This window comes from Chiloscyllium plagiosum, unplaced genomic scaffold (assembly GCF_037043375.1).
Source record: "Chiloscyllium plagiosum isolate Xiang-an unplaced genomic scaffold, Cpla_swu_hap1 HiC_scaffold_12, whole genome shotgun sequence".
Lineage (NCBI taxonomy): Eukaryota > Metazoa > Chordata > Chondrichthyes > Orectolobiformes > Hemiscylliidae > Chiloscyllium > Chiloscyllium plagiosum.
The window spans coordinates 87,938,789-87,961,452 of NW_028270150.1; the positions used below are offsets into that span (position 1 = coordinate 87,938,789).

The following is a 22,664-nucleotide window of genomic DNA, read 5'->3' on the forward strand; positions in this document are numbered from 1 at the left end:
CTTTTGGGTTATGAGCATCACTAGTAAGGCCAGAATTTATTGTCATCTCCTATTACTCTTCAGAAGCAAACTTAGTAAACCACCTTCCTAAATTGCTATAGTTCATGTGGATACCCCCATGCTGTTAAGGAAGTCGTTCCAGGATGTTGACCTAATTGTTGTGAAGAAATGGTGAGAGTTTTAAATCAGGGTGATCTGTGACATGCTGGGGCAGATGGTGGTGTACCCATGTGTCTGTTGCTGCTTTTCTTTTAGTTGGTAGAGGGCATGGGTTTGGAAGGTACTATTGAAGAGCCTTGGCAAGTTGCTGCAGTGCATCTTGTAAATGGTGCACAATGGTGGTGGGGGGAGTGAATGTTGAAGATGGAGAATCAATGGGATGCCAGTTAAGTGGGCTTGTTTGAGCTTGGTGCTGTTGAGCTTCTCAAGTGTTGGAGATGTGTTAATCTTGGCAACTGGAGATAGTCAATTATATGTTGACTGTGTTGTAGATGGCAATACAAATTTATTAAGATGAATATATCAGAATGTTAACAAATACATTGCCAATGATACACATCTAAACAGTTATTTTTCTTTTTTCATTCTTTGAATGTAGAACAATGTATGAATGCATTTTACAAATATGTAATAACAAATAGACATGGAGCTAAAGGACGGAAGATTTTTAAAAAAAGGGGATTTAGAGGGCTATGTGAATTAAAGTGTTTAGGGACAGAATTACATGTTTGGCCCAAGCAGTATAAAGTTCAGATACACAGGGAGGAAAGATATTTTGGAAGTTGACGTCAGGAATGAAATATGAGGTTTGTACGACTGTTACAGATGTATAAACGTTTGGTCTGTGTGCTTGTATATTGAATTAAAACTGAAAATAGTAAAAGGCAAATCAGTTATTTGTGTACTATCTTGCAAGCGTTTATTGGGCCAAACCCCTAAGAAAGGAGTTTCAACCTTGCATGCCTTTTGATTTAGAGCTTCTTTTGTACAAAATCCTTGCCTTCTGTCCTTAGTCCTTTAGTATTTAAATGGAGAATCATTCCCTATTGATCTTGTATACAAGATCTTGTTAAGAAACCTTTTTTGCTGATGGATTTCATATTTTTAATAGGTTTATGCATGGGGCTATAATAACTGTGGACAAGTTGGATCAGGATCTACTTCTAATCAGCCAACACCACGAAGAGTGACCAGTTGCCTACAAAATAAAGTAGTTGCAACTATTGCCTGTGGTCAGTCATCTTCTATGGCAGTGCTGGATAATGGAGAGGTGAGTGGTGTCATATGGTTAATGAGTAAATTTGTTATTTAATCTTTATACTTTAAAAGGTTAACATAGTCATCATTAATGTGTTAGTAGGGCTAATGTTACAGAATTTCTTTATTCTTGCCAGGCATCGTTTCCAAGGAGTGTCTGTTCTCTGGCTGAGATCACCATGATGCAATGTTTCTTGTCCATGATGCTAGGGGCTAAACATCATGGCTAAACATTGTGCAAGGCTGTGCAATTGGGTGGCTGGTGTGATGGGAATTGAATGGTGCTGTGCAACTCATTGAGTCTTCCTTAATGTTGAGTACACCTTCAATCCAGGAATATTTAATATGCAGTCCTACCTTTTTGGTTTTTAAGACAGATCTTTGTTATAGCCACAGATTGTGATGTGGTGGCAGTTTGCACCTGAAGCTCATCCATTTTTTTACCACACTTTGTGTGTTCATATATGTGTGCAGTAAACTTCAGATATTGTTGCATTATGCCTCAGTTTGATCTCATCTAACATAGCATTAATTGATACTGTACTGCTGTCTGCTTCTCCCAACTGTAAAAAGTTAAATAACAGCTAAATAATATGGATGCTGGAGACCTGAAATAAAAATGCGAATGCTGGTGGATCTCAGCAGATCTGATAGCACCTGTGGCGAAAGCAACAGAGATAATGTCTTGAATCTGATATGACTCTTTTTCAGAACTGTGCAGGGTTAGAAAATGGTTATCCTGTTGACAGAGATGGGGTGGATCGAGTGGGATAGGTGGCAAGGATGCCTTGAGCAATAGACAGAGAGCATGTAAAGGAGATGTAGATATATAACGTAGGAGTAAAAAGAAGAAAAATGGGTCTGCTATGCTTAGTGTAAATCTAACAAGACATGGCTGAGACTGAGGGTGTTGTTATCAAAATGGCCACACACTGAAGAGTTGAACTCAATAACTTGTTGACTCTTAGAAGGTGGAAAGTGTCTGTGTGAAAAATTACGTACTGTTTCTGCAGCTTGTAGCGCGTTTCATTTGAAGGTTAATTTGGGCTGTGATCGAGATAGGGGGGAGCCATCAAGCCTTGACAAACTCAACATGTCTGTTCTCTGCCGCACAGCCGACTTTCAGCATAGAGAAAACCAGTTTATTTTTCATTCAACAATTGCTCTAAGCTGTAAATTGGAATTAATAAGTCAGAGGTGTTTTATGAGTGTGAACCAGTCACCCTGTGCTTCCTGCAAACCAATGCAAACATCCTGTGAAGCAGTGTCCTAATCAGCACAAGATAGGAAGGGGTTTTATCTGAAAGGAAGATAACCACTTTTTCTTCAAAGGAACCATCCAAGCCTTCAACTATTGGGGCATACAGAGGCTATTTAAACACTCTTGCTGGAGAAAGAATTAGTTTCCCTCCCAGAGAGTTCATTGAAAGCCAAAATGTTAGTAAATGGGATAGGTGGAAAAGCATTGTACAAAATTTAAGTATGATTTGTTGTTTGAGCTAATTAAGGAACTACCTATGGATGAAGTTGATCTATTCCTTGGGAATACTTTGGCAGGAATGAAAGTTATAGCTTCACCTACAATCAGAGTAAGTCCAGTTGAGGCTAAAATGGTGAAACAATTGCTGGAACAGGTTCTTAGTATTTTTCCAGTGTGTGTAGTGACCAGAACAATAGCTAGACAAAGTCCATCGCCAAAAGTCACAGTAATACCTCAAGCAGATGTTAGGGTAGCTGAAATTCAGAAGAAGTGTTGGCATATGTTCATTTACTGAAAAATGTGTTGCTGGAAAAGTGCAGCAGGTCAGGCATAGAACAATACAGCACAGAACAGGCCCTTTGGCCCTTCTTCAGGGAGGCCTGAAGGGAGGCTTATGCCCGAAACGTCGATTCTTCTGCTCCTTTGATGCTGCCTGACCTGCTGCGCTTTTCCAGCACCACACTCTTCGACTGATCTCCAGCATCTGCAGTCCTCACTTGCTCTTGTCATGATTTAAGGCCCACTTCACCACCTAATCTAAACTGACATTTGAGTGTCATATTGAGGGACTGCTGTTTTCAGATGAGATGTTAAGCTGTGTCCCCCATGCCTGCTTAAATGGATATATTTTTTTAAAAAAGAATAAGGAAGTTCTCATGTCCTGGCCAGCACTGAACCTTTGGCTAACATCACTGTCATTGGTTATCTCATTTACCTTACTGCTGTTATTGGAACTTTGCTGTGTGTAAATTAGGTGTATACTTTGTTCAATTGAAACTGTGACTACACTTCAAGTATTTTGTTGGCTTTTAAGCTCCTTGGGATGGATATCCTGAGGAAATGAGGGTATTGTACTTCTTTCTGTTCTTTCTTTAACTAGTTTATCTTGCATTGCAGGTTTATGGTTGGGGTTATAATGGTAATGGGCAACTTGGATTGGGCAGTAATGGAAATCAGCCGACCCCATGCAGACTGGCTGCATTACAAGGAATTCATGTGTGTCAGGTATGTTTGATACATCTGACCAGTTGTAGTAGGCAAAATGGCTTGTTGGCTATCACTCTTCTACAATACAAAAGTTTGAGTGTTCAATCAATTGTGACTTCAGAACATGACACCTCAATGCAGTACTGAAAGAATGTGGTATTGTTGAAACAACCATCTGTTAGCTGAGGTGCTAAACTGACTGAGATTACCTTTTTTGGGAATATTTGTTATAGCAAACAGATTAACTAGTTTGTTTAGCATACAGAGTTTGGACACCACATTTGTCTCTATAGCAATGAAAGTATTCTTAAGGAATCCTGTGAAGTGATCTGGGATAATCTGAAGATTTGCAAGATGCTTACAACGGTTCTTTATCTTTGTACATTGTTGCACATGAGACTAAAGAAGATCATTGGTGTGTGGTAAGTTATTGTGGGGAAGTCATCATAGGAGACATTATAATGGATGGCACTATGGCATACTTCAAAGAGCATGCACAACCATTCTTGGCTTGTTTGTTGTGGGCTGATCTGTTCTGGCTCACCACCTTTACCAGGCTTTCCCTGCTCTTGCTTGCTTCTGGTCTCCTGTTTCCTGCCTCCCAATGTGCAATGATGACATTTGAAAGCTGAAGTACATAGAGTCACATGAAAGTCAATTTCTGACTCTCTAATTAACCATGTTGGCAGAGGGAGCATTCTGTTTATAGAACATAGATTTATTTAATTGCAATAGAAGAGAGGGTTTGTCTTATATGTGGATCATCTTATGAAGTCATAGTTGAGAGTGTGGTGCTGGAAAAGCACAGCAGGTCAGGCAGCATCCGAGGAGCAGGAGAATTGATGTTTCGGGCAACAGCCCTTTATCAGGAATGAGGCTTTTGAGCCAAGGGGGTGAGCGATAAATGGGAGGGGGTTGGGCTGGGGGGAAGATAGCTGAGAGTGTGATAGGTAGATGGAGGTGGGGGTAATGGTAATAGGAGGATGGAGCAGATAGTTGGGAAGGAAGATCGTCATGTAGGACAGGTCATGAGGGCAGTGCTAAGGTGGAAGGTTGGAACTGGAATAAGATGGGAGGAGGGGAAATGAGGAAACTGGTGAAGTCCACATTGATGGTGAGGTTGGAGGGTCCCAAGGCGGAACTTGAAGCGTTCTTCCTCCAGACATCGGGTGGTCAGAGTGTAGCGATGGAGGAGGCCCAGGACCTGCATGTTCTTGGCAGAGTGGGACTTGGCGTTGAAGTGTTCATTTTCAGGGCAGTGGGGTTGGTTGGTGCGGGTGTCCCGGAGATGTTCTCTGAATTGCTCTGCATGTAGGTGTCCTGTCCTCCCCAATGTAGAGGAGACCGAATTGGGGACAACGGCTACAGTAAATGACGTGTGGAAGTGCAAGCAAAACTCTGATGGATGTAGAAGGCTACTTTGGGGCCTTGGACGGAGGTGAAGGGGGGCGGTGAGGGCCAGGTTTTGCAATTCCTGCGGTGGCAGAGGAAGGTGCCAGGAGAGCAGGGTGGGTTGTGGGGACATGGACCTAACAAGAGAGTCACGGAGGGAATGGTCTTTATGGAAAGCATATAGGGGAGGAGAGGGAAATATACCTCCGGTGGTGGAGTCTATTTGTAAGTGGCGGAAATAGCGGAGGATGATGCAATGTATATGGAGGATGGTAGGATGGAAGGTGAGGACTGGGGTGCTTTGTCCTCATTGGGGTTGGCTGGGTGGGGTTCGAGGGCAGAGGTGTGGGAAGTGGATGAGATGCACTGGAGGGACTCATTGACCACTTGGAGGGGAAATTGCAGTCTTTGAAAAAGGAGGCTATCTGGTATGTTCTGTGGTGGAACTGGTCTTCCTGGGAGCAGATGTCACGGAGGCGGAGGAATTGGGAATGAAGGATAGCATTTTTACAGGAGGCAGGGTGGAAGGAGGTGTAGTCCAGGTAGCTGTGGGAATTAGTGGGTTTGTAGATGATGTCCGTTTTGAGTTGGTCACCATTGATCGAGTGGGAAAGATCCAGGAACGGGAGGGAAGTGTCTGAAATGGACAAGATTAACTTAAGGTCGGGTGGAATGTGTTGGTGAAGTTGATGAACTGTTCAACCTCCTCGTGGGAGCACAAGGTGGTGTGACTCTCTTGTCAGGTCCATGTACCCACAACCCACCCACCACTCGCGGCACCTTCCCCTGCCACTTTCGGAATTGCAAAACCTGCACCCACACCTTCCCTCTCACCTCCGTCCAAGGCCCCAAAGGAGCTTTCCACATCAATCAGAGTTTTACCTGCGCTTCCACACATGTCATTTACTGGATCTGTTGCTCCCGATGCGGACATCTACTTGCAGACCCCTTCAGAAAACATCTCTGGGACACTCGCACAAACCAACCCCACTGTCCTGTGGCCAAACACTTCCACTCCCCCTCTCACTGCACCAAGGACGTGCAGGTCCTGAGCCTCCTCCATCGCCAAGCCCTAACCACATGACGCCTGGAGGAAGAACGCCTCATCTTACGCCTTGGGACCCTCCAACCTCACGGCATCAATGTTGACTGCACCACTTTCCTCATTTCCCCTCTCCCCACCTTATCCCACTTCCAACCTTCCAACTTGGCATCGCCCTCACTTTCTCCTTATAGGAGCTGTACAGCACGGAAATAGACCCTTTGGTCCAACTCGTCCATACGGACCAGATATCCTAAATAAGTCATATGCCAGCATTTGGCCCATTTCCATCTCAACCTTTCCAATTCATATAACCATCCCGTTGCCTTTTAAATGTTGTAATTATACCAGCCTCCACCACTTCCTCTGGCAGTTCATTCCATACATGCACCAACCTATGAAAAAGTTGCCCCATGGAAAAGACCTTAGGTCCCTTTTAAATCTTTCCCCTCTCACTGTAAACCTGTACCCTCTAGTTTTGGACTCCCCCACCCTTGGGAGAAGACCTTGTCTATTTACCCTATCCATGCCCCTCATGATTTTTTAATCCTCTATAAGGTCACCGCTCAGCCTCTGACTGTGATTGTGTTTGAAACTTGCACAAAAGTGATTGCTTTAGGCATCTGCACTGAACTTCATACCCAGCTGTTTAGTTCTGACTTACATTTAAAATTGTGCCCTCCATATATTTAAATAAGATCTCGAGTATTGTTCAGCTTACATTAGAACAATTGTTTTAATTTAACATAAGATACAAAATCAAGGCAGTGAGAATTTGTCTCCTTCATAAAGGACTGCATGCTGCTACTTCTGAGATTCTGTCTCAAATGTGGCTCTATGGTTATCTGCAACTTTTTGGGATGTGGCGTGGAGAAGGATACAGTAAGACAAGATGTATTGCACTGTTGGTTAAAGACCAGTAGCCAGTGAGCTGATTGTAGCTAGCAACTCCCAGAAAGCATTTGACAAGGTGCCGCATAAAGACTGATCTAGAATGTTATATCCCAGAAGGATAAGGGTAGACTAATGGCTCAGACAGAGGATGGCTGACGGATGGAAAGCAGACGGTTGGGAAAATGTGTCCTTCAGTGGATGGCAGTCTGTAACTAGTGGGATCCTGCAAGGTTCCTTTCTTGGACTTCAACTATATACAATCTATATAAATGATCTGGAATCAAGGACTGAGTGTAACATAGCAAAGTTCATAGATGATACTAAAATAGGTGGGAAAGCAAGCAGTGATAAGGAGATTGAGTTTACAGATGGATATTGATTGGCTATGAGAATGTGTCAGAATCTGGCAGATGGAATTTAATGTGGATAAGTGCAAGCTTGTCTATTTTGACCAGAAAACTAAAAGGGCAAATTATTATTTAAATGGAAGCAGGTTCAAAGTGTGTCAGTCCAGAAGCATCAGCCATGTTTGTGCATGAATCACAAAGTAGGTATGCAGGTGTAGCATACAATAACAAAGGCAAATGGAATCCTCGCATTTTTTGCAAAAGGACTGGATTATAAAAGTAAAGAAGTGTTGTTCCAATTATATAAGACATTGGTGAGATCACATCTTGAATATTGTCTCTAGTTTTAGCCTCCTTACTTGAGAAAGTATGTGGTGGTACTGGAAACAGTTCAGAGGAGGTTCACCACTTTGATTCCAGGGATGAAAGGGTTGTCATATGAGGAGTGGTTGAATAGCTTGGGCTTGTACTCACTGGAGTTCAGAAGAATGAGGGGGAATCTGATTCAGCTATATAAAATACTAAAAGGGATTGATAAGGTAGAGATTGAATAGATGTTCCCACTTGTGGGATAGTCTTGAACAACACGTCATGGAAATAGAGTGAGAGGAGGTAGGTTCAAAACTGAGATGAGGAGAAACAACTTTTCTCAGAGGGTTGTGAATCTGTGAAATGCACTGCCCCAGAGTGCAGTGGAGGCAGAATCAATCAACAGATTCAAGAAAGCAATAGATAGCTTTCTGATGGATAAAGGGGTAAAGGGCTGTGGGGAGCAAGCAGAAGTGTGGGGTTTAGACCAGGATAGGTTCAGCCATGATCATGTTAAATGGCGGAACGGGCATGAAGGGCTGAATTGCCTACTCGTGCTCCTAATTCCAATGTAACACCCTGATAATACCATAAACTCCATACTTGCATTTCTTTACCCTTGAAGTTTTTAATACATGCACCTTACTTGGCTTACCATGAAATAAAATCTGGTGATTTGGTGCAAAAATAGAGATTGGTGCTTTACCTTTAACCTGATGTGTGTCAAGTAAGCATTCTTTAATACTAGGATGGCATCCGAGGTCCAGCACCACTGATCCAGAATCTGGTTTCCAGCATCTGCAGTCATTGTTTTTACCTCATACTTTAATACTAGCTTACCCAATACTAGCTTATCCAAACTGAGGATGACTTTTGTTTTTGTTTCAGAATGAAGGTGCTTGATTCTATCATTTGTTACTTATAACTTTAATTTGTAGATTGTCTGCGGCTATGCTCACACTCTGGCACTGACAGATGAGGGTTTGCTTTATTCCTGGGGAGCTAATGCGTATGGCCAGCTGGGCAGTGGTGTGAAAAGCAACCAGTCCTGTCCTGTGCAAATCACCGTGGATAGAGAAAGGTAATGTAGTAAATCTCAGACAATACTCAGTTATCATCATTACTCTTTAAATTAGCTGTGGCAGAAAAGTTCTGTATGAAAACCTAAGAACATACCAGCAGGCAAGACTAGATACTGTAAAGATTAAAAAAAAACTATAGATTCTTTATTTGAATGGAGGACCCATCATCTATGGGTAACTAAAAAGTTGAGAGCATCAGACCTGAGGAAAAACAATATAATTGCACAAAGATTGGTGACAGATAACTTCAGAATATAGTAAATGGTGGTTGAATTGATTGATAAGTGAGCTGAGAGGAAGCTAGCTAGAAATGTAAAGACACATGGCAGGGGTATTTAAAAAGGGAAAGGAGTAAGTAAAGTGAGTGTTTTTACAATCTCACCTCTTGAAGATGAGGATGGCAAGTTAACTATAGACAATAAATAAATGGTGGATATAATAAATAAATATCTTGCTTCTGATTTCATCATAAAAGATTTAAATAAAACTCTGTGAAACCTGTAAATGAGGTGGAGGAAAGAAAAGAAGAACTGTGTGGAATTTACAAGGATGTTGCCAAGGTTGGAGGACCTGAGCTACAGGGAGAGGCTGAACAGGCTAGGGCTGTTTTCCCTGAAGCGTTGGAGGCTGAGGGGTGAACTTATAGAAGTTTACAAAATTATGAGGGGCATGGATAGGATAAATAGACAAAGTCTTTTCCCTGGGGTCGGGGAGTCCAGAACGAGAGGGCATAGGTTTAGGGTGAGAGGGGAAAGATATAAAAGAGACCTAAGGGGCAATATTTTCATGCAGAGGGTGGTACGTGTATGGAGTGAGCTGCCAGAAGATGTGGTGGAGGCTGGTACAATTGCAACATTTAAGAGGCATTTGGATGGGTATATGAATAGGAAGGGATATGGGCCGGGTGCTGGCAGGTGGGACTAGATTGGGTTGGAATATCTGGTCGAAATGGATGGGTTGGACCGAAGGGTCTGTTTCCATGCTGTACATCTCTATGATTCTAGTAAGGAAACAGTATTTTGCAAACTGGAGCTGTATTATAATGAGTCACTGGGTCCTAATGACCTTAATTCTCAAATCTTAAGACGGAAGACTAATGAGGTAGTGTCTGTATTTGTGTTTATTTTCCAGAATTCATTTATATTCTGCAAAGGTTCCATTAGACTAGAGAATAGTAAACATTAACTTTCTATTCAAGAAGGGAAAGAAACAGAAATTGGAAAAAATAGGTTAGTTAGTTTGAAACTGTGGCTGGGCACTTGGTAAAATCCAAAGTATTTGGGAAGATTCAGGGTGGTTTTATGAAAGGGAAATCTGTTTAACCAACTTACTGGAATTCTTTGAAAGAGTAACATCTGCAGTGGATAAAGGGAATCCTGTCAATGTACTTCACTTTCCAGAAGGCATTTGATATGAATCCACAAAAATGTTACTGCGCAAAGTAGGGGCTTGTGTTATAGGGAGTAACATACTAGCATGGATAGAATTTTGGTTGGCTAACAGAAAACAGATTATACATAAATGGGTGTGTTTCACATTGGCAGCACGTAACAAGTGGGATCCTGCAGTTAATTTCTATAAATAACATTGCTGAAGGTTCCAAAGTTATAGTGGCTAAAATTGCAGGTGATACACGAAGATAAGTTGGAAAGTATATTGTGAAGAAGATATAATGGCAATCATGACCAATTACAAATAGGTTAAATTTGGTAGAGTCTGGCAGGTGAAGTATTGAAGTTGTTCATTTTGGCAGGAAGAATAAGAAAGATTATTAATGAAATGGAGAATGACTGCAGTACTCAGATGTGCAGAGTGATCTAGGTGTTCTACTAGGTGAACCACAATAGGTTAATGTATAGTAAGTGATCTGTTTAATTAGACTATAGTACAATAAATAAGAATTCTTGTTTAGTACATAACGTTGGTCCATGCTTTCTATCAGCCTTGGTCTGAAAGTTAGGTAAATTAGTACTGTGTGTACCTTTAATATTTGGTCCAACTCCAGGAATAACAGATTTGTAGCAATGCCATGAAACAGAAAATTATTTATTGAACCAATGCAGGGTAAATAAATATAAAATTATTGGTAATGGCCAAAATATAGCACATGTGAGTAAAGCTTCCCTATTCAAAGACCATTCATAATCATCATGAGCAGTAGTTTAAGGAATTTACATATGGTTTTTGTATGCTTTCTTCTAATCTGTGTACTGTACTTTTTTTTTTGCTGCTTAGGATTGTGGAGATTGCTGCTTGTCATTCCACTCATACCTCAGCTGCTAAGACCCAGGGTGGTCAGGTCTACATGTGGGGCCAATGTCGAGGGCAGTCAGTCATCCTACCACAACTCACTCACTTCTCTTGCACAGATGATGTGTTTGCCTGCTTTGCATCTCCTGCAGTTACATGGCGCCTCCTGTCTGTAGGTGAGGTGATTTTTACTTCTTTATAGTTCTCACAATTACCTATTAATAATAATCAGTCATTTGACTAGTCGTCTGGTGAATACAAGTGCAAATTCCACCATAACTGTTTGAGAAATGAAATTGTGTCCAAACAACATCTAAAATAAAAAGCTGATTACCAATAAAAGTGACCATGAAGCCAAGAAAGTCAACTGATTAATTGTTGTCCTTTATGAAAGGGAATATGTGAGTCCACTCTTTCATCATTGCAGTTGATTCTTTATTGCCTTTCACTTGTATGAAACTGGCAACTCGAGTGGGCAGTATTTAATGGACATATGCCAAAACTTAACAATTAATAAGGGTTTCTAGATTCTTATAGATAAAAATGCCAAGAAGTTGTATACGTATTCCTGTGAGAATGAAATATACATTGCTGATGTTGGCTATGTTGGCAGGTAGGAGATGGTGAGGACTGCAGATGCTGGAGAGTGAGAGTCAATAAAATGTGGTGCTAGAAAAGGCATAGCAGGTCAGATAGCATCTGCGGAGCAAGAGAGTTGACATTTCAGGCATAACCCTTCATCAGGACTAGGGAGGAGAAAGGGAGCTGAGAAATAAATAGGGGGATGGGGTTAGAGGAAAGGTAGGCAGGATGGTGTAGATGGGTGGAGGTGATTGTGATAGGTTGGTGGGAAGTGAGGAGCAGATGGGTGAGAAGGAAGATGGACAGGTAGGTCAGGTCAAGAGGGTGGTGCCAAGTTGGAGGGTTGAACCTGGGATGGGATGGAGGGTGGGGAGGTTTGGAAACTGGTGACTTCAATGTTCAAGCCATATGGTTGTAGGCTCTAGAAGCGGAAGAGGAGATGTTCTTCCTCTAGTTTGCAGGTGGCCTTGTTTAGGTGGTGGAGGACACCCAGAATGGACCATGTCATCGGGGGGAGTAGGATGGGGAGTTGAAATGGATGCCCACTGGAAGGTGGGATTGGTTGGTACATATGGGCACTTTTGCATGTTACGTGCACTGCAGAAAGGGAGATTACTACAGATGAGTTGCAGTCACTAGAAGTGTGTATGAATGGAGGTTGCTCTAAAAAATACTGACCTTTTTGATGACAAAGGGTTTCTGCCTGCCAACACAGTGTGATTGGCTCCCAGTTTGCTGAACAACTTGTGGGGTGTGACGGTTTGGACAGAAGCCATAGGAATAGCTACAAGGAAATAAAAAAACCTCAAGTCTTAAGAATGCCAGTTTAATTTTTCTCCTTCAGTTGTTGCAAGTTTGTCTGTTAACCAATAATCCAGAGATGTTGTAAGTATGAACCAGTTGCCTTGTACCTCCTGCAAGTGAGTGAAAGTACTTTGAGAAGGAAGATTGAGGAATGGCAAGTCCTGATAGACCAAAAGCATCATGTTAGTGAACACTGTGGGCAAAGACCATTGAACTACTTTCCCAGTCTTGCCATCTGTCCATTACATCCATTTTATTGTGCATGCCTGTATCTGTCTAATTATATGCGCATGTCATGGGGAGTTTTATTGGGGTTAGAGTTTTTAACTAGTAGTGTTATATGTCACTGGTTCAAATAGTAATTCTTGTTCAGTATGGAAATCTGGTCTGTGCTTTCTGTCAATCTGGGTCTAAAAGACAGGCAAATTAGGGAATTTTACATACTTCTTAAAGACTTAACTTTTGTAATGACTCCTGGAAAAGTGGAGCTTGATTTCTAGCGTGTTCCCCAGTGAGGAGTAACCAAGTCTGGGGGCTCTTGCCTGGGATTGATTTGAAACCAAGACAACAGAGCCTTGAAGGCAGATGCAGTTAAGTATTAGCCCAGTACTTTATTTTAAAGGAAGTATAAGAGAGACCAAGTACTCCAGATAATGAAATGTTGGATTTAGTTTATATTTGGTTATGGTTAAAGCAGCTTGAGCTTGAGGAAAAGTTGAAGAAACTAGAGATGGAACTTGCAAAATGAAGAAAAAGACAAAGAAAGAGTAGAAAGATGTGGAGAAGGAATCAAGATGGTGGAAAATGGAAATGAAGAAACAAAGTGAGAAAACTAGAAATGCAAAGAGAAGAGAAAGTGAGGGACCATGAATATAAACATAAAATGATGCAATTGAAATTGGAGATATCAGGTACTGATGCGAGCCTTAGTGGGGAGAATTTGAATCATAATTTGAAATCCATTAAGGAAATGTTTAATTTTGCACAGGCCCTGTTAAAACTCGAGGAAAAGAATGGAGACACTCTTCATTTCCTTTGAGAAAGTAATGAGAAATTAATTAGGCAGGGGAGGACATGTCACTACTCATACCGAGTAACTGGAAATTTATACTTCATTGTCAGAGGAGGTTTCTCGGGTTATAAAAAATAGCTATATTGGCTGCATGTGAGTTAGTGCAAGACGCATCTAGACAAAGGTACAGGAATTTTGGGAAACAGTTAGATCAAACATCAGGGGAGGCAACAGCCTATGGTGTTATTGCTGGATTGTTAATCTGGAGACCCAGGTAATGTTCTGGGGACCTGGGGTTGAATCCTGCCACAGTTAATGGTTGAATTTGATTTCAATAAAGATTTGGAATTAAAAGTCTTACTGTCGGAAAAACCTAACTGGTTTGCTAATATCTTTTAGGGAAGGAAATTAATGTTCTTACCTGGTTTGGCCCACATGTGACTCCAGATCTACAGCAATGTAATTGACTCTTAGTTACCCTTTGGGCAATAGGGAATGGGCAATAAATGCTGACCTAGCCAGCAACACCATCATCCTGTGAATGAATAATAAAGAAAAATGGAATTCAGAAAGTTTAAACAAAATAATTTTGACAGGTGGACACAAGCATTAGAAGTTTTTTTTATTAGAATAGATTCCCTACAGTGAGGAAACAGGCCCTTCAGCCCAACAAATCAACACCGACCCTCTGAAGAGTAACCCACCCAGATCCATTTCCCTCTGACTAATGCACGTAACACTATAGGCAAATTAGCATGGCCAATTCACCTTACCTGTAAAGCATTTGTGATGACTCAAAGTTATCCTCTCAGATCAGGAAGAAAAGTACTGAGTGTGGATGTGAGAATAAGAAGTTGAGGTGTTTCCATGGTAACAGTGGGGCACATTTGTTCAGAATGCTGGAAATTTAAGAGAAGTGCATGGGAACTCATGATGAGACAGTAAAGGAAGCCTAAAAGGAAAATGCCACGGAGCAGATTAGATTAGATTAGATTAGATCTTATAGCCTCAACTGCAACTAAGAGATTGAGGTTCTGTGAGTGCAAAAGACTAAATGAGAGATCTGAAAGGATTGGTTTAAAGGAAAGATGACCCCTTTTTCTTCAAAAGACATATCCAAGTCCATAACTACATCCAGGGATATGGAGCAACTAGTTCTCTCTCTCTCTCTCTCTCTCTCTCGATGAAGAAGAAAAGCTTTTCATGTAATTAAGACAGCACTTTTGATACCTACACAAGTTTTTGAAGAACCAATTAGTCACGTGTTAGTGGATTGTAACATAAACTGATATCAATTTATTCATACAATTATGGATATGGCAATCAGAATCTCAGAAGCTGCTGCTTTAAAGACAATTACAGCTGATGTAGTATTGGAAAAATAACTTTTTTTTACTCATTGTGGACTACACTTTAACTCCCCCTCCCACTCCGCCAAGGACATGCAGGTCCTTGGCCTCCTCCATCACCAGACCATGGCACCATGACGCCTGGAGAAAGAGCGACTCATCTTCCGCTTAGGAACCTTCCAGCCACAGGGGATGAATGCGGATTTTTCCAGCTTTCTCATTTCCCCTCCCCCCACCTTTTCTCAGTCCCAGCCCTCAGACTCAGCACCGCATTCTTGACCTGCAATCTTCTTCCCAATCTCTCCGCCCCCACCCCCTCTCTGGCCTATCCCCCTCACCTTCACCTCCTTCCACCTATCGCATTCCCAACGCCCCTCCCCCAAGTCCCTCCTCCCTACCTTTTATCTTAGCCTGCTTGGCACACCCTCCTCATTCCTGAAGAAGGGCTTATGCCCGAAACATCGATTCTCCTTCTCCTTTGATGCTGCCTGACCTGCTGCGCTTTTCCAGCAACACATTTTTAAGCTCTGATCTCCAGCATCTGCAGTCCTCACTTTCTTCTAGTTTTATGACTAAAGTTTTCCAGATTATTAGCTGTTTGGGTGAAATGAGTGCATTGTGTATCATCTGCAAATGCAAAGTTTGGGAGAGTTACCATCAGCCTCTCAAAACAGAGGTTAAGGCACACTGTCAGGAATACCTATTGAACTGTATTTGCTATCAGAAATTCCCAAATGAGTGTACTGTGTTAAGTCCATTTGAATTGATTGATGTTGACGAGATTAGAGATCCATTAAAATTGCTGGAGAAGTTCTTGAGCTTAAAAAAGCACATACTCAGTGTTGGATTACATGTTCATGTCCAAATGAAACTGAAAGAATGAGCACATAAACATTCAACAACAGGAGCATTTCAAGCAGAAATGGCAGCGTTGGTATTGTTACCGTTGCAAGGTGAACCTATGAAAGTGAAATTCAGTGTTCCACACAAAGTAATTAGGAGAATTAGCAAAGTGACTTGTCTGATAATTACTTCTGATCATAGAAAGAATAATTGGTTTTGTTGCCTAAACATGTTGAAAACGTCTCATTGAAAAGAATAAGGAGCAGAAAGTATGTCAGTGGTGAGAATAGTGGAAGGTGGCAGACAATAACAGGTAAAAGGAAAATTAGACAGCTCTTGAAGTGAACCTCCTACATTTTGATCAGCTAATGCATATATACTGAGTCATGCAGACACTCTGTTTTCAGATTTAGAGAAATTACAATGAGAGGATCTTGTTAGACTAATTAGTATAATTTATTAATCTGAAGACATATTAGATTAGATTAGATTAGATTAGATTACATTACAGTGTGGAAACAGGCCCTTCGGCCCATCAAGTCCACACCGACCCACCGAAGCGCAACCCACCCATACCCCTACATTTACCCCTTACCTAACACTACGGGCAATTTTAGCATGGCCAATTCACCTGACCTGCACATCTTTGGACTGTGGGAGGAAACCGGAGCACCCGGAGGAAACCCACGCAGACACGGGGAGAACGTGCAAACTCCACACAGTCAGTCCTGAGGCGGGAATTGAACCCGGGTCTCAGGCGCTGTGAGGCAACAGTGCCACCGTGCCGCCCACATACATCTGGTTATTGAGTAGCAAAGTACATAATGTGGATATAAGCGAGTCAGTATCGATAAAACAGCATCCTTATCATTTGAACCCACAAAAGCAAACTCAAGTGGAAAAAGTGCTATAGAACCATGTGATTGAACCTAGACAAAACAGCTGGAATTCACTGGTAGTGTTTGTTCTTAAAATGGATGGATGAACTAGGATCTGTAGAGATTATAGCAAGGTACCAAAAACAGATTCGTACTCAGTTGCACAATTAAAAGACTGCATTGAAATGGTTCCTCATTCTTGTCAAAGTTTGTACCATTCAAGGGATAGTGGCAAGTGCCATTGACGTCAAAGGCTAAAGAAATATTAGCTTTTGTTACACCAAATAGCAATATGACATGATGCCATTTGTATTTAAAAAAAAAGCACCCCAACTACATTCCAAAGGCATCTGAGCTTCATCATAGCTATGTTTGTAACTAAGTACATTATTAAGATGATATTGTGATAAATAGCAACACATGGGAAAAGTACATAGAAGACCTGTTGAACTAATTACATTTCGCTGACTTAGTAATAGATTTAGCCAAAAGTAAATTAGGAACAGCAAGAGTAACTTACCTAGGACGTATTGTCTGACAAGGACAAGTCTTGTCAAGGAGAGTGCATGTGAAGGCGATAATAGAATTCCCTGTTCCTAAAACTACATGAGAGATTGAGATTTTTATGAATGTGTGGTGTTACCGGAAAGCTGTGCATATTTTCAGAACAATGGCTATTCCTTTAACAAATTTGTTAAAGAATCGAGCAAAAATGGGTCAGTTGGCAGAATGCAAGGCAGCCTTCGCGAGCTATCTAAAATCTTGACAGAAATCAGGACATGCTCACTATTTGCTGCAGCCTTGCCCTGAGAATTTAAGAAATAAGAAGGAAGTTATTAAAAAAAATGATAAAGAAATTCATGAATTGAAAGATTGTTGATCAGTGAGCAGTAGTGCCTTGTTTGTGAGCATCTAAAGTTGGTGCAGAAAAGCTCTGTTTTGAAACTGAATGGAAAGCAACAGTCCTTATGCAACAAAAGTTCATTCTTGCAGACAGTTCTTGCTTTTTGCATGTCAAACAAAGGATGGATTCAGGTAGGGAAAGAGATTAAGAGCTCACAGCAACTGTGAGGTACTGATGTTGTTGAGAAAACAGAATTGAAGTTGTAGACCAGCAGACTTCCTTTAGTCTTGTAAACAAAATGGTAGCAATACTCAGGTCTGACAGCAGTGGAGGATAGAGAAATAGTTAACGTTTCACCTCTTGTCATCTTTTATCAGAACTGAAAAACATTTTTAGGGTTGTATGTCTTATCTTTTTTAACATATGCACATCTTTCCTGGTTATTTAATGTAAGTGTCTTACAGAACTGAAAATAGTTGATCTTTCTCAGTCCCTCGTGTGGCTCTTGTTATGATCCCAGCTGATGGTGAAGCTGGAGAAGTCTGATCCCAGAGTGAAACCTGTTTAATAGATCATAAGTTTTATTTTTGCAACCTTCTTTTAACTGTGGTGGTCAGTGACTGAACATGTTGCGAGGGGATTCAATATTTCTTTAACAAAAGAATATCTTGATTCATTACACACAAAGAGAAAAACCATGAGCTATTTTACACCATATAAGAACTAGTTGAGATGGTATTATTACTGGGTAGTTGTTCCTTTCTAAAAGGAAGCTTGTTTCTATGTGCTCTCTGTGTTGAAGGAGACCTTTGTTACTCAACAGCAGCCCAACTTCTTTGCCCCACTTCCTTTGTTTTCTAAACCACCGGGCGAGCCACATCAACGGTTTTCTCAAGGCAGAGTTTGCTGTTGGCATCCCCCTTGTTTACAGCCACTTGTTTATGCTGCCCTTCTCACCACCTCTATCCTCTTTCCACCTTCCCACACTTGAACACCACCTACCCAGACTACATCAGCAGTGAGGGGGCAGGAAAGGGCACATTGTCTCCCTTCCCCTCCGCAGCCACATCCTATTTGAACCTGAACCTGTTTACGTGCACATTTTGATTTGGTTTGTTTAATTATTGTCACGTACTGAGATACAGTGAAAAGTGTTGTTTTATTAGCAAGTTTTGAGAAGATTTGTAGCTCAGGTTGAGGTTCTGGATGTAGGTTTGCTCGCTGAGCTGGAAGGTTCATTTTCAGACGTTTCATCACCATACTAGGTAACATATTGGGTGAGCCTCCGGTCGAGGCACTGCTGATGGAAACCCAAACATATAAATAGAAATCAGGAAACACCAGCAGTGCTTTGTCTGGAGGCTCATTGAAGATATTACCTAGTATGGCGACGAAACGTCTGAAAATGAACCTTCCAGCTCAGCGAGCAAACCTACCTCTGGTATTGCTTTATGTACTATCTGGACAAATCAGACCTTACATAAGGGGGGTAGAACAGAATACAGCTACAGAGAAGGTGCAGAGAAAAATGAACTTTAATACATGAGAATATGTTTAAGCGGCATGGTGGCACAGTGGTTAGCACTGCTGCCTCACAGCGCCAGAGACCTGAGTTCAATTCCAACCTCAGGCAACTGTCTGTGTGGAGCTTGCACATTCTCACGTGTCTGCGTGGGTTTCCTCCGGGTGCTCCGGTTTCCTCCCACAGTCCAAAAATGTGCAGGTCAGGTGAATTGGCCATGCTAAATTGCCCGTAGTGTTAGGTAAAGGGGTAAATGTAGGGGAATGGGTCTGGGTGAGTTGCTCTTCAGAGGGTCGGTGTGGACTTGTTGGGCCGAAGGGTCTGTTTCCACACTGTAAGTAATCTAATCTAATCTATGTATGTGGGTTTCAGCAGTGCATGGTGTGCATGTGCTGTTGTCAGGAGACACAGCTGCCTTTTAAAACCTAAGCGAAATGTGTGAACAAATTCCCAGCTAGTCGGCCACCAATCTCTTAATGTTAAATGAAACTATTTTTCTCTCTACTAAATGCATACTATAGAAATATATGTCAAACCTATATATGCTTCTGTTAATTTTCAAAACCAAGTTTCCAAATTATAAAATGCATCATGTAACTAATTTATTTTTGTAGAAACACTGCAGGGTGTAAGTTGAATAAGGAGCTGAAAGTGGCCTGTCGCAAAGATGTTAATACAGTTGTTATGGGGGATTTCAACAAGCAGGTAGACTGGGAGAATCAGGATGGTATTGGACCTCAAGAAAGATACTTTGTGAAGTGCCTCAGAGATGGATTCCTGGAACAGCTGGTGCTGGAGCCTACCAGGGAGAAGGCAATTCTGGATCTGGTATTGTGCAATGAACCAGAATTGATCAGGGACCTCGAAGTGAAGGAGCCATTGGGAGGTAGTGACCATAATACAATAAGCTTCAATCTGCAATTTGAGAGGGAGAGGGTACAATCGGTAGTGACAATATTTCAGTTGAATAAAGGGAACTATGGAGCTATGAGGGAGGAGCTGGCCAAAGTTCAGTGGTGCAATACCTTAGCAGGGAGGACAGTGGAGGAACAATGGCAGATATTTCTGTGTATAACGCAGAAGATGCAGGATCAGTTCATTCCAAAAACGAAGAAAGATCCTAGGAGGAGGCATGGGTGGCCGTGGCTGACGAGGAAAGTTAAAAAGCATATAAAGTCAAAAGAGAAAAAGTATAACATAGCAAAGATAAGTGGGAAAACGGAGGACTGGGAAGCTTTTAAAGAACAACAGAGGATTACTAAGAAGGAAATATGCAGAGAAAAAAATGAGGTACGAAGGTAAACTGGCCAAAAATATAAAGGAGGATAGTAAAAGCTTTTTTAGGTATGTGAAAGGGAAAAAAATGGTTAAGACTAAAATTGGGCCCTTGAAGACAGAAACAGGGGAATATATTACGGGGAACAAAGAAATGGCAGAAGAATTGAATTTGTACTTCAGTTCTGTGTTCACTGGGGAAGACACAAGCAATCTCCCAGAGGTAACAGTGGCTGAAGGACCTGAACTGAAGGGAATTTATATTTGCCAGGAATTGGTGTTGGAGAGACTGTTAGGTCTGAAGGCTGATATGTCCCCAGGGCCTGATGGTCTACATCCCAGGATGCTGAAGGAGGTGGCTCGAGAAATCATGGATGCATTGGTGATTATCTTCCAGAGTTCGATAGATTCAGGATCAGTTTCTGTGGACTGGAGGGTGGCTAATGTTGTACCGCTTTTTAAGAAAGGAGCGAGAGAGAAAGCAGGAAGTTATAGACCAGTTAGTCTGACCTCAGTGGTGAGAAAGATGCTGGAATCAATTATAAAGGATGAAATTATGACACATCTGGATAGCAGAAACAGGATAGGTCAGAGTCAGCATGGATTTATGAAGGGGAAATCATGCTTGACTAATCTTCTGGAATGTTTTGAGGATGTTACTCTGAAGATGGACAAGGGAGATCCAGTGGATGTAGTGTACCTGGACTTTCAGAAAGCCTTTGATAAAGTCCCACATAGGAGGTTAGTGAGCAAAATTAGGGCGCATGGTATTGGGGTACAAAGTACTGACTTGGATTGAAAATTGGTTGGCTGACAGGAAACAAAGAGTAGTGATAAATGGCTCCCTTTTGGAATGGTAGGCAGTGACCAGTGAGGTACCGCAGGGATCAGTGCTGGGACCGCAGCTTTTTACAATATATATTAATGGTATAGAATATGGTATTAATAGTAACATTAGCAAATTTGCTGATGATACAAAGCTGGATGGCAGGGTGAAATGTGAGGAGGATGTTAGGAAATTATAGGGTGACCTGGACGGGTTAGGTGAGTGGACAGATGCACGGCAGGTGCAGTTTAATGTGGATAAATGTATGGTTATCCACTTTGGTGGCAAGAACAGGAAGGCAGATTACTACCTAAATGGAGTCAAGTCAGGTAAAGGGGCAGTACAAAGAGATCTGGGTGTTCTTGTACACCAGTCAATGAAGGCAAGCATGCAGGTACAGCAGGTAGTGAAGAAAGCTAATAGCATGCTGGCCTTCATAACAAGAGAGATTGAGTATAGAAGCAAAGAGGTTCTTCTGCAGCTGTACAGGGCCCTGGTGAGACCACACCTGGAATATTGTGTGCAGTTCTGGTCTCCAAATTTGAGGAAAGACATTCTGGCTATTGAGGGAGTGCAGCGTAGGTTCACAAGGTCAATTCCTGGAATGGCAGGACTATCTTATGTTGAAAGATTGGAGCGACTGGGCTTGTATACCCTTAAGTTTAGAAGACTGAGAGGGGATCTGATTGAGACGTATAAGATTATTAAAGGATTGGGCACTCTGGAGGCAGGAAACATGTTTCCGCTGATGGGTGAGTCCCGAACCAGAGGACACAGCTTAAAAATAATGGGTAGGCCATTTAGGACATAGATGAGGAGAAACTTCTTCACCCAGAGAGTGGTGGGTGTGTGGAATGCTCTGCCCCAGAAGGCCGTGGAGGCCCAGTCTCTGGATTCATTTAAGAAAGAGTTGGATGGAGCTCTCAAGGATAGTGGAATCAAGGGTTATGGAGATAAGGCAGGAACAGGATACTGATTGAGGATGATCAGCCATGATCATATTGAATGGCAGTGCAGGCTCGAAGGGCAGAATGGTCTACTCCTTGCACCTGTTGTCTATTGTCTAATGTCTATTGTCTATAACCTAATTCTAGGGAATGAGGCTGGTCAAGAAGCTGAAGTATCAGTGGTGGGTACTTTGGGATAGTGATCATAACTCTTAAGTTTCAGAATCGTTATGGAAGGTGATAAGGATAGTGCAGAAGTTAGATGTCTAAACTAAGGAAAAGCCAATTTCAATATCATGAGACAGGATCTGGCAAACATGGATTGGGAGCAGCTTACTTGCATTTAAGTCACCATTTGGAAAGTGGGAGTATTTTAAAAGTGATGTAATGAGAATGCAGCATGTTCCCCTAAGAGTAAAGGGTAAGGGCAGCAACTCCAGAGAACCTGAATGTCAGGGGTTATCAAGTGTTTGATAAAGAAAAAGAAGGAAGCATACCTTAGGTAAAGAGCATTAAAAACAGGGAAGGACATTCAGAAGAATTTATGAGTACTTCCACATACGCCATCTGCTGTGTCCTTGCTTTCGATGTGGTCTCCTGTATATCGGGGAGACAGGATGCCAACTTGTGGAACGTTGTATAGAACATCTCTGGGACATACGCATCCCCCTGTGGCTGAACACTTTAACTCCCCCTCCCATTCTGCCAAGGACATGCAAGTCCTGGGCCGCCTCCACCACCA

The 22,664-nt window shown here is 41.8% G+C and overlaps 1 protein-coding gene across 2 annotated transcripts in view; it reads left to right on the forward strand.

Annotated features, from left to right (window-relative positions):
• LOC122554944 (RCC1 and BTB domain-containing protein 2-like) overlaps nt 1–22,664 on the forward strand; it is a 68,895-nt gene that overhangs the window by 17,428 nt on the left and 28,803 nt on the right. For both annotated transcript variants that reach the window (XM_043700389.2, XM_043700391.2), the window contains exons 5-8: nt 1,112–1,270; nt 3,635–3,742; nt 8,647–8,789; nt 11,026–11,216. In XM_043700389.2, coding sequence (XP_043556324.1) covers nt 1,112–1,270; nt 3,635–3,742; nt 8,647–8,789; nt 11,026–11,216 — 601 coding nt within the window. The remainder of the gene's footprint in view (nt 1–1,111; nt 1,271–3,634; nt 3,743–8,646; nt 8,790–11,025; nt 11,217–22,664) is intronic.